Source organism: Carcharhinus amblyrhynchos, chromosome 13 (assembly GCF_965287045.1).
Source record: "Carcharhinus amblyrhynchos chromosome 13, sCarAmb.v2.hapA, whole genome shotgun sequence".
NCBI classification, from domain to species: Eukaryota; Metazoa; Chordata; class Chondrichthyes; order Carcharhiniformes; family Carcharhinidae; genus Carcharhinus; species Carcharhinus amblyrhynchos.
In genome coordinates, this window is record NC_137336.1 from 70,557,615 (window position 1) to 70,569,116 (window position 11,502).

The 11,502-nt window shown below is 43.8% G+C and overlaps 1 protein-coding gene across 2 annotated transcripts in view; it reads left to right on the plus strand.

The window, feature by feature from the left end:
- ssbp1 (single-stranded DNA binding protein 1) overlaps positions 1-10,080 on the plus strand; it is a 53,825-nt gene extending 43,745 nt beyond the window's left edge. For both annotated transcript variants that reach the window (XM_080201807.1, XM_080201808.1), the window contains exon 7: positions 9,872-10,080. In XM_080201807.1, coding sequence (XP_080057933.1) covers positions 9,872-9,915 — 44 coding nt within the window. In that variant the 3' untranslated portion in view covers positions 9,916-10,080. The remainder of the gene's footprint in view (positions 1-9,871) is intronic.
- The last annotated feature ends 1,422 nt before the right edge of the window (positions 10,081-11,502 follow it).

The following is an 11,502-nucleotide window of genomic DNA, read 5'->3' on the forward strand; positions in this document are numbered from 1 at the left end:
TCTGAAAATTTTCCCTCCACCACCACCCTCTGTCTCCAATGAGACAGACAGTTACTTATCCAATTGGCCAAATTTCCTTCTATCCCACACCTCCTTACTTCCTTCATGAGCCTACCCCTTGGTAGGCTCATGAAGATTTTCCTTAATCCTGTTTGCCAAGGACCTTACATGACCCTCTTAGACCTCCTAACTCCTTCTTTAAGTTCCTTCCTATGTTTTCTATATTCTTCAGGACTTCATCTGTCCTAAGCCTTTTAGACCTTACGAATGCTTCCTTTATGTTTTGACGAGGCTCATAATATCCCTCATTCTCTAGGGTACCTGATACTTGCCACACTTATCCTTCATCCTCACAGGTACATGCTGGTCTTGATTTCCAATCAACTGACATTTGAAAGACTCCCACATGTCGGATGTTGATTTTATCCTCAAACAGCCTCAATCTGCACTCTCCAGATCTTGCTAAACATTGTTGAGTTTGTCTTCCTCCAGTTTAATGCTTTAGGACCATTCTTGTCCTTATCCACAAGCACCCCAAAACTTATGGAATTAAGACCACTGTTAGCGGTAGGGAAATTATTGGGGAGGATTCATCAAGACAGGATTTATTCTCACTTTGGAAATAAGTGGACGTATTAGTGAGAGGCAACATGGTTTTGTGAAGGGGAGATTGTGTCTCACAAACTTGCTCGAGTTTTTCGAGGAGGTGAAGAAGATGATTGATGAGGATAGGGTAGTAGGTGTTGTCTACATGGATTTCAGTAAGGCCTTTGACAAGGTTCCTCGTGGCAGACTGGTGTAGAAGTTAAAGTCGCATGGGATCAGAGGTGAGCTGGCAAGGTGAATACAAAACTGGCTTGGTCAAAGAAGAAAGAGGGTAGCAGTGAAAGGGTGCATTACTGAATGGAGAGCTGTGACAAGTGGCATTCCTCAGGGATCAGTGCTGGGAGCTTTGCTATTTGTAATATATATAAATGATTTGGAGGAAAATGTAACTGGTTTGATTAGTAAGTTTGCAGATGACACAAAGGTTGGTGGATTTGTGGATAGCGATGAGAACCATCAGAAGATATAGCAGGATATAGATCACTTGGAGACTTGGGCGGAGAGATAACAGATGGAGTTTAATCTGGTCAAATGTGAGGTAATGCATTTTGGAAGGCCTAATACGGATAGGAAATATACAGTAAATGGCAGAATCCTTAAGAATATTGATAGGTAAAGGGATCTGCCACCCTGCCAGAAGATGTGGAGGCTTTGGAGAGGATACAGAAAAAGTTTACCAGGATGATGCGTGGTGTGGAGGGCATTAGCTATGAGAAGAGGTTGGAGAAACTTGGTTTGTTCTCACTGGAGCAGTGGAGGTTGAGGGAAGATCTGTTAGAAGTGTACAAGATTGAGAGGCATGGACAGAGTAGATAGTCAGAAGCTTTTTCCCAGGGTGGAAGAGTCAGTTACTAGGGGGCACAGGTTTAAGGTGCAAGGGGCAAGTTTTAAAAGAGATGTATGAGGCAGATTTTTTACACAGTCAGTGGTGGATGCCTGGAACTCGTTGCCGGGGGAAGGTAGTGGAATCAGATGCTGTAGTGACTTTTAAGGGGCATCTTGACAAATGCATGAATGAGATGGGAATAGAGGGATATGGTCCCTGGAAGCATAGGGGGTTTTAGTTAAGCCAGGTAGCAGGTCGGTGCAGGCTTGGAGGGCCGAGAGGTCCGTTCCTCTGCTGTAATTTTCTTTGTTCTCTTTGCCTGGGCTTGCAAAATCTCACCAGCTTGTCCCGTCCGGAGACTATATACATCTCTTTAACCTGTGCTTAACGCTCTCTCCACTCACATTGTCTGTACCTTTTGAGACATGATTACATGTAAAGACTCACATTCCAATCATTATTTTATAAATTGAGTTTGTGTCTTTATATGCCCTGTTTGTGAACACAACCCCCACTTACCTGTCGAAGAAGCAGTGCTCTGAAAGATAGTGGCTTTTGCTATCAAATAAACCTGTTGGACTTAAACCTGATGTTGTGAGACTTATTTCTGTGTTTACCCCAGTCCAACGCCGGCATCGCCACATCATGTCTATCAGTCTCTACAGGGAAGAGAGTTCCACAGATTCATGATCCTTTGAGAGAAAATAAATTCTGTTTGCCTCTATCTAAATGGGAGACCCCTTATTTTTAAACTGTGTCCCCTAGCTCTAGTCTCTCCTAAAAGGAGAAACATCCCCTCAGCATCTGTGCTTCCTCACGATCTTGTGTTTCAGTAAGGCCACCTCTCAGTCTTCCAAACTCCAATGAATACATGTACAACCTAAACAAACTTCCTCCGCACATCTCCCTTAAACTTACTATCTCTCACCTTAAACCTGTGCCATGTTGTGGTCGAGCCTTTCACCATGGGCAAAAGCCTTTCACTATCCACCCTGCCTATGTCTGTCATAATTTTGTAGACTCCTATCAGGTTGCCCTCAGTCTCCGTTTTTCCAGTGAAGACAACCCAAATATATCCAACCTCTCCTCATTCCTAAAACCCTCAAAATCAGACAACAACCTAGTAAACCTCCTTTGCACCTTCTCCAAAGCATCCACGTCCTTCTGGTAGTGTGGTGACCAGAACTGCGCACACTATTCCAAATGCAGCCTAACAAATGTTTTATATGACTGTAAAATAACTTGCCAACTTTCATACTTGACACTCTGGCCAATGAAGGCAAGCATGTTGTATGCCTTCTTGATCACTTTATCCTTTTGTGTTGCCTCTTCTAGGGATCCGTGGACCTTGTAGCCCAGATCTCTCTCTATGTCAGTGCTCCAAAGTGTTCTGACTTTACTGTGTAACTTGCACCTGAATTTGATCTTCCAAAATGCATCACCTTGCATTTATCTGGATTAAACCCCATCTGCCATTTCTCTGCCCAAGTCTGCAATCTATTTGTAACCTGCTGTATCCTTTGACAATCCTTGTCAGCATCTGCAACTCTGCCAATTTTTGTGTCATCCCAAAGCTTACTAATCAGACCACCTACGTTTTCCTCCAGCTAATTTATATATATTACGACAAAGGTCCCAGTTATTGATCTCTATTCTGAAAAACATCCTTCCAAAGCTACTTTTTGCCTTCTATGGCTAAGCCAGTTCCAACATGCAGGCCGCATCATACGGATACCATGTTACGGGCTGCATGATTCAGGTTGCAGATTAAAACTTCATTATTCTGCAGGTCTCATTTTACAAGTTTCTCATTAAATGAATATGATGGTGCATATTAAGGAGGAAATTGCGAGGCATCTTGAAGGGAATTGCTTGATAGGGCAGACGCAACACGGTTTCATTAAAGGGAAGTCGTGTCTGACAAATTTACTGGAGTTCTATGAGGATGTGTCTAGGGCGGTGGATAGAGGAGAGCCGGTGGATGTGGTCTTTCTGGATTTTCAGAAGGCGTTTGATAAGGTACCTCACAAGAGGTTACTGCAGAAGGTCAGAGGACATGGAGTTGGGGGTAGGGTGTTAGCGTGGATAGAGGATTGGTTGTCAAATAGGAGGCAGAGAGTGGGGGTCAATGGGTGCTATTCGGATTGGCGGTTGGTGACTAGTGGGGTGCCCCAGGGGTCGGTGCTGGGGCCTCAGCTATTTACCATTTATATAGATGATCTGGAGGAGGGAACCGAGTGTAGGGTGTCGAAATTTGCTGATGACACTAAGATTGGGGGAAAGGCAAATTGTGCGGAGGGTGTGGAGAGTCTGCAGAAGGATCTAGATAGGCTGGGCGAATGGGCCAGGAAATGGCAAATGGAATTTAATGTTGGCAAGTGTGAGGTGGTCCACTTTGGTAGGAAGAATGGTAGGAAGGACTATTACTTACGTGGCGAAAAACTGCAGCAGGCGACGGTGCAGAGGGACCTCGGGGTCCTTGTGCATGAGTCGCAAAAACCCAGCCTGCAAGTGCAGCAGGTGGTCAGGAAGGCGAATGGGATGCTGGCCTTCATAGCGAGGGGGATTGAATATAAAAGTAGGGAGGTCTTGCTGCAGCTGTATAGGGCATTGGTGAGGCCGCAGCTGGAGTACTGTGTGCAGTTTTGGGCGCCGCACCTGCGCAAGGATATTTTGGCCCTGGAGGGAGTGCAGAGGAGGTTTACTAGGCTGATACCGGAGTTGAGGGGGTTGAGCTATGAGGAGAGGCTGAATAAACTAGGCTTGTACTCGTTAGAGTTTAGAAGAATGAGGGGAGATCTCATTGAGACGTATAAGATGATGAATGGGATGGATAGGATAGAGGTGGAAAGACTCTTCCCGCTCAAAAAAGACAGTAGGACTAGGGGGCACAGCCTCAAGATAAAGGGGGGGCGGTTCAGAACGGAGTTGAGGAGGAACTTCTTCACTCAAAGGGTGGTGAATCTCTGGAATTCTCTGCCCGTTGAAGTGGTGGAGGCTGCCTCGCTAAATATTTTTAAGAAGCGGGTTGATGGGTTTTTGATAAGAGAGGGGATTAAGGGTTATGGGGAGAGGGCGGGAAAGTGGAACTGAGCAGCGACAGATCAGCCATGATCTTATTGAATGGCGGGGCAGGCTCGAAGGGCCAGATGGCCTACTCCTGCTCCTATTTCTTATGTTCTTATGTTCTTATTGGTACTACTGATGTTGGTTTAAAAAAAGGATGAAGTCCTAAAAGCAGAATTAGGGAATATGTTTAAGGGCAGCACGGTGGTTAGCACTGCGGGTTCACAGCACCAGGGGCCCAGATTCAATTCCCGACTTGGGCTACTATCTGCTTGGAATTTGCACATTCTCCCTGTGTCTAAATGGGTTTCCTGCGAGTGCTCCGGTTTCCTTCCACATCTAAAGGTGTGCGGGTTAGAACAAAGAACAGTACAGCACAAGAACAGGCCCTTAGGCCTTTTGGCCCTCTAAGCCTGCGCCGATCACATTTATCTGTCTAAACCAATCACTTTTATATCCCTCTATTCCCCATCTGATCATATGCCTATCAAGATAAGTCTTAAATGTGGCTAACATAACTGCCTCAATCACCACACTTGGTAGTGCATTCAGGTTAGGTGGATTGGCCAAGCTAAATTGCCGTTTGGTGTCAGGGGGACTAGCTAGGGTAAATGCATGGGGCTTTGGGGATAATGCCTGCATGGGATTGTAGTCAGTGCAGACTCGATAGTCTGAATGGCCTCCTTTTGCACTGTAGGATACTATGATCCTATATTGGAAAGTAGAACCTCAAACATTGTGATCCCGCAATCACATGTTGGTCGGAGTGGAAATTTTAAGATATATTAGTGAATATGTGACTGAAGAGATGGTGTTTGGGGGATGGTTTGAGATTCCTGGGATGGTGGGACTGGTACAAACTTGGCAGCTTACACCTGGGCAGGATTGGAATGATTGTCCTAGGCAGAATATTTGAACCATAGAATCCCTGCAGAACAGAAAGAGGACATCCTGCCTATCAAACCTGACTTGCCAAAAGTGCATTTCAACCAGGCCGTCCCCTCAACCCTATGCCCATAATTTGCGAGAGTGGTTGGAAGGGTTCAAACTAAAATGGGTAGGGAACCTATGCATGGAGTTAGAGGAGAGGGAATCAAGGACAAGAACAAAAGACAGTCAGACGAATAAGAAAAATGATAGGCAGAGAAATCAAGGGCCAGAATAAACAGGACCACAATGAAAAATAATGGGAAAGAGGCAAGTAATTTTAAAAAGACAAGTCTTAAGATGTAAATGGGCATGATATAGTTGGTGTTATGGAGAAATGCTGCAGGCTGTCCAGGGATGGGAAGTGAACATTCAGGAGTATTCAGTATTTAGGAAAGACAGTCAAAGAGGAAAAAGTGGGGAGTTGCATTGCTGGTGAAATAGGAAATTGATGAAATAGTGAGGAAACATATTAGTTTTGACAATTACTGGGGGGATTGTGGAATAGGTTTAAGGTGTGAGGGGGCAAGGTTTAAAGGAGATGTATGAGGCAGATTTTTTTGCACAGGGAGTAGTGGGTGCCTGGAACTCATTGCTGAGGGAGCTAGTGGAAGTGGATATGGCAGTGACTTTTAAGGGGTGTCTTAACAGTACATGAATAGGATGGGAATAGAGTGATATGGTCCCTGGAAGGGTAGGGGGTTTTAGTTAAGTTGGGCAGCATGGTTGGTGCAGGCTTGGAGGGCCAAATGACATGTTCCTGTGCTGTAATTTTCTTTGTTCTTTCTTTGATGTGGAACCTGTATGAGTGGAGCTGAGAAATTCTAAGCACAAAAAAACTTTAGTGGGGACTGTATGTAGACCACCAAGTTGTAATGATGATGTTGGGAAAGGTATTAAACAGGAAATTAGAGGCGTATGTGATAAAGGAACATGTGCAATTGTGGATGACTTGAATCTGTGTATATATATTTGGCAAATCAGATTATTCACAATAATGTAGAGGAGAAATTTCTGGAGTGTATACAGGATGGTTTTCTGCATCAATACATTGAAAAACCAACTATGGAATGCCATAAGCATAGACAAGGGTCATGGGTAGAGAGGGGACTCATAATGTCAAAATGGTGGCGCGGGCTCGTTGGGCCGAAGGGCCTGTTTCCTGTGCTGTGTTGTTCTTTGTTCTTTGTAGAGAACAGGCCATCCTAAACTGGTATTGTGTAATGAGAAAGTTGTGCAAAACCCCTTGGGGATGAGCATCATAAATGATAGAATTTTGATCATGATGGAGAGAGAGATAGTTTATTCTGAGTCTAGTGTTAATCTTAATAAAGGAAACCACAACAATATGAAGTGCAAGTTGACTGTGATAGATTGGGAAACCTTACTTAGAGATTTAGGTGGATAGTCAATGCAAGCATTCAAGAAGTGAATGGGTGAACTGCAACAATTGTTTATTCCTGTCTGGTACATAAGTAAAACTGGAAAGGTGGCCAAACCATGTCTACAAGGAAAATTGGAGATAATATTAATTCAATGGAGAAGCATACAAATTGGCCAAGAAAAACAACAGACCTGAGAATTGGAAGTTTAGAATTCAGCAAAGAAGGATGAAGGAGCTGATTAAGGAGGGCACATGCATAAGCTTGAAGATAATGTAAAATCTGACTGTAAAAGTTTCTATAGGTACGTGAGGGAAAAAAGATTGGTGAAGATAAGTGTCAGTCCCCTAATCAGTCGTAAACGGGAATTTATAATGGGGAACAAAAAAATGGCCAACCAACTAAGTACCTACTTTGGTTCTGTCTTTACAAAGGAGGCCACAAACAAAATATCAGAAATGTTGGGGAACACAGGATTTAACGAGAGGGAAGAACTAAAGGAGATCAGTAATAGTTGAGAAATGGTCTTGGAGAAATTGATGGGATTGAAGGCCAATAAATCCCCAGAGCCTGATTAATTTACATCCCAGAGTACTTAAGTAAGTGATCCAAGTATTATTGGATGTATTGGTGGTTATCTTCCAAGATTCTGTAGACTCTGAAACAGTACCTGCTGACATAAGAACATAAGAACATAAGAAATAGGAGCAGGAGTAGGCCATCTAGCCCTTCGAGCCTGCCCCGCCATTCAATAAGATCATGGCTGATCTGTCGTGGCTCAGTTCCACATTCCCGCCCTCTCCCCATAACCCTTAATCCCCTCTCTTATCAAAAACCCATCAACCCGCGTCTTAAAAATATTTAGTGAGGTAGCCTCCACCACTTCAACGGGCAGAGAATTCCAGAGATTCACCACGCTTTGAGTGAAGAAGTTCCTCCTCAATTCCGTTCTAAACCGCCCCCCCTTTATCTTGAGGCTGTGCCCCCTAGTCCTACTATCCTTTCTGAGCGGGAAGAGTCTCTCCACCTCTATCCTATCCATCCCATTCATCACCTTATACGTCTCAATGAGATCTCCCCTCATTCTTCTAAACTCTAACGAGTACAAGCCTAGTTTATTCAGCCTCTCCTCATAGCTCAACCCCCTCAACTCCGGTATCAGCCTAGTAAACCTCCTCTGCACTCCCTCCAAGGCCAAAATATCCTTGCGTAAGAACGGCGCCCAAAACTGCCCACAGTACTCCAGCTGCGGCCTCACCAATGCCCTATACAGCCGCAGCAAGACCTCCCTACTTTTATATTCAATCCCCCTCGCTATGAAGGCCAGCATCCCATTTGCCTTCCTGACCACCTGCTGCACCTGCAAGCTGGGTTTTTGCGACTCATGCACAAGGACCCCAAGGTCCCTCTGCACCGTCGCTTGCTGCAGTTTTTCGCCACGTAAGTAATAATCCTTCCTACCATTATTCCTACCAAAGTGGACCACCTCGCACTTGCCAACGTTAAATTCCATTTGCCATTTCCTGGCCCATTCGCCCAGCCTATCTAGATCCTTCTGTAGACTCTCCACACCCTCCGCACAATTTGCCGTTCCACCAATCTTGGTGTCATCAGCAAATTTCGACACCCTACACTCGGTTCCCTCCTCCGGATCATCTATATAAATGGTAAATAGCTGAGGCCCCAGCACCGACCCCTGGGGCACTCCACTAGTCACCATCCGCCAATCCGAATAGCACCCATTGTAGATATTTTAATCCCACTATTTAAAAAGAGAAGTAGAGAGAAAACGGAATTATATAGGCCACTAAGCCTGAAGTTGGTATTGAGGAAAATTCTAGAATCCATTATGAAATATTTTATAGAAAAACACTTGGAAAACAGTAGTAGGATCAGGAGTCAGCATGGATTTATGAAAGGGAAATCATGCTTGACAATACTGGAATTCTTTAAAGAGCTAACGAGTAGAGTTAATAAGGGGGAGCCAGTAAATGTAGTTAATTTGGACTTTCAGCAGGCTTTTGACAAAGTCTCACATAAGAGATTAGCGTGTAAGATTAAAGCACATGGGATTGGGGGTAGTGCATGAGATGGATAGAAAACTGATTGGCAAGCAGGGAACAAAGAGCAGAAATAAATTTCTTCTTCCAAATGACAGGCAGTGACTAGTGGAGTACAGCAGGAATCATTGTTGGGACCCCAAATATTCACCATATAAATGATTTAGATGAAGGAACTAAATGTAATATCTCCAAATTCCCAGATGACACAAAACGGGGGGAGGATGAGCTATGAGGATGATGTAGAGATTTCTTTAGTGTGTTTTGGACAAGTTAAGCTAGTGGGAAAATGAATACAGTAGAATTTGGATAAATGTGAAGTTATCCATTTTGATAACAAAAAGGGGAAGACAGATTACTATCTAAATGGCCACAAATTAGGAGAGGAGAATGTATAATGAAACCTGGATGTCCTCATACACCAGTCACTGAAGGTAAGTATGCAGATTCAACAGGCAGTTAAAAAGGCAATGGTATGTTGGCCTTCATAGTGAGAGGATTAGAGTACAGGGGAAGGGATGTCTTTCTTCAGTTATACAGGGTCTTGGTGAGACTGCAGCTGGAATATTTTGTGCAGTTTTGGTCTCCTTATCTGAGGAAGGATATTCTTGCTGTAGAGGGAGTGCAGAGAATGTTTACCAGACTGATTCCTGGATTAAAAAGGATTAATGTTTGAAGATAAATTGAATGGGTTAGAATTATATTCACTAGAGTTCAGAAGTGGTCGGGAATGCAATGGACTAACTATCTGACTAACCTTATGTGATCCTGACCGAATACACATTTGGTGGGGTTGTAAAATCCAACCCATCATTGCGTAGATAACTCATGGAAGGCTAGGCCATCTCAGAGATTAGATTGTTTGGAGTCCCCCTTGAGACTGATCTAAGATACAAAATAATCAAAGGTGACAAGTTTAGAAAAGGCCTAAAAATGATACAGTAACATGGTGTTTTGTTATTCCTCAATTTTTCCTGATTAACCAGTTTGTCTTTTTTTTACAGATAATATAATATTCTTAAGTGACTCTGTCAAAGAAAAAATCTAGCCAGACCCTCCTTTCACTGACTGACTCCGGACAGGATCTTTTATTATTTTCTATCTCTCTCTTTATCACTGTCAATTAGATTGCAGCACTGAGGTATATTTACAGATCATGTGGTTTTTGATAATTTGATGTGCTGAGATTGTAATAAAGTAATGGTTGATCGCATTAACCTGTCCTGTCCTTCATTCACATCGTGAAGTAATATCTGTGGATCAAGTTGTGATTGTTGAAGAGGCTAATGTGCTCTGCAGCTAATAGTAACCCCCTCTCGTGTCAGCTGAGACTCTGTTGGTGACTCTTGCCTCTGAGTAAGAAAGTTGTGCGTTCAGCTCTCGCTCCAGAGCCCAAATTTGCAGCAGGCACAACAGTGCAGTACTGAGGCTCTGACAAGAATCAATGAGAAAGCGTGAAGAGAGACTGACAGCTAACCAAAAAAAGGAATCCCAAAGTCTTATATAGGCACAAAGTAGTCAAAGGGTGATCAAAGGAGGAGTGGGGCTGATTACATTCCAAAACACGTGGGAGGCATAGGCCATGGCTGAGGTACTAAATGAATACATTACATCTGTCTTTACCAAGGAAAAAGATACTACCCAAACCATGGTCATATAACCCAGACCCTATTCCCGTAACCCAGTGTGTTTACCCTGCTAATCCCCTGACACTACGGTCAATTTAGCATGGCTAATCAACCTAACCCACACATCTTTGGACTATGGGAGCAGTCAGAGCACCTGGAGGAAACCCACACAGGTGTTCTAAGATATGTTCATAGGCACCTAGTAACAGTGTCCAATGTTGGATCTGGGATGATGCAATGGGAGGAATCACCATGTCTCCCCTAGAGGGTTGTGATTAGTTACTATGGTGAAATGCAAACTTAGATGTACTGGTGGAATTTTTTTCACGGCAAAACCTTTTTTTCACATAGGCAGCATGGTGGCAGAATGGTTAGCATTGCTGCCTCAGTGCCAGAGATCAGGTTCAATTCCAACCTCAGGTGACTGCCTGTGTGGAGTCTGCACGTTCTCCCCATGTCTGCGTGGGTTGCCCCCAGATGCTCCAGTTTTCTCCCATGGTCCAAAGTTGTGCGAGTTCGGTTGATTGGCTATACTAAATTGACCCGAGTGTTGGCATTGGCAGGGTAAATATGTGGGGTTATGGGAATAGGGTCTGGTTGGGACTGTGGTTGATGCAGACTTGATGGGCAAATGGCCTCCTTCTGCACTGTAGGGATTCTATGAAACAAAGCAGAGGTCATTCGGACACTTGAAGGGTTTAACATTGACAAAGAGCAGATATTGGGCCAACTGTCCGTACTTAAATATAATAAGGCATCTGGTGAGATGCATCCAAAGGTATTGAGAGGAGTGGGAGTGGAAATTGCTGAGGCACTGGCCATAATGTTTCAGTCATCCTTTCACTCGAGTGGTCCCAGAGGATTGGAAAATTGCAAGTGTTACACCCTTGTTCAAAAAAGGATACGTCTTTATATAGAGCCAGGCAACTTCATTTCAGTGATGGGGAGTCTCCTGGAAACAAAAATTTGAATGAGAATTAAAAACATGGAACCCATAAAAGGCCCGG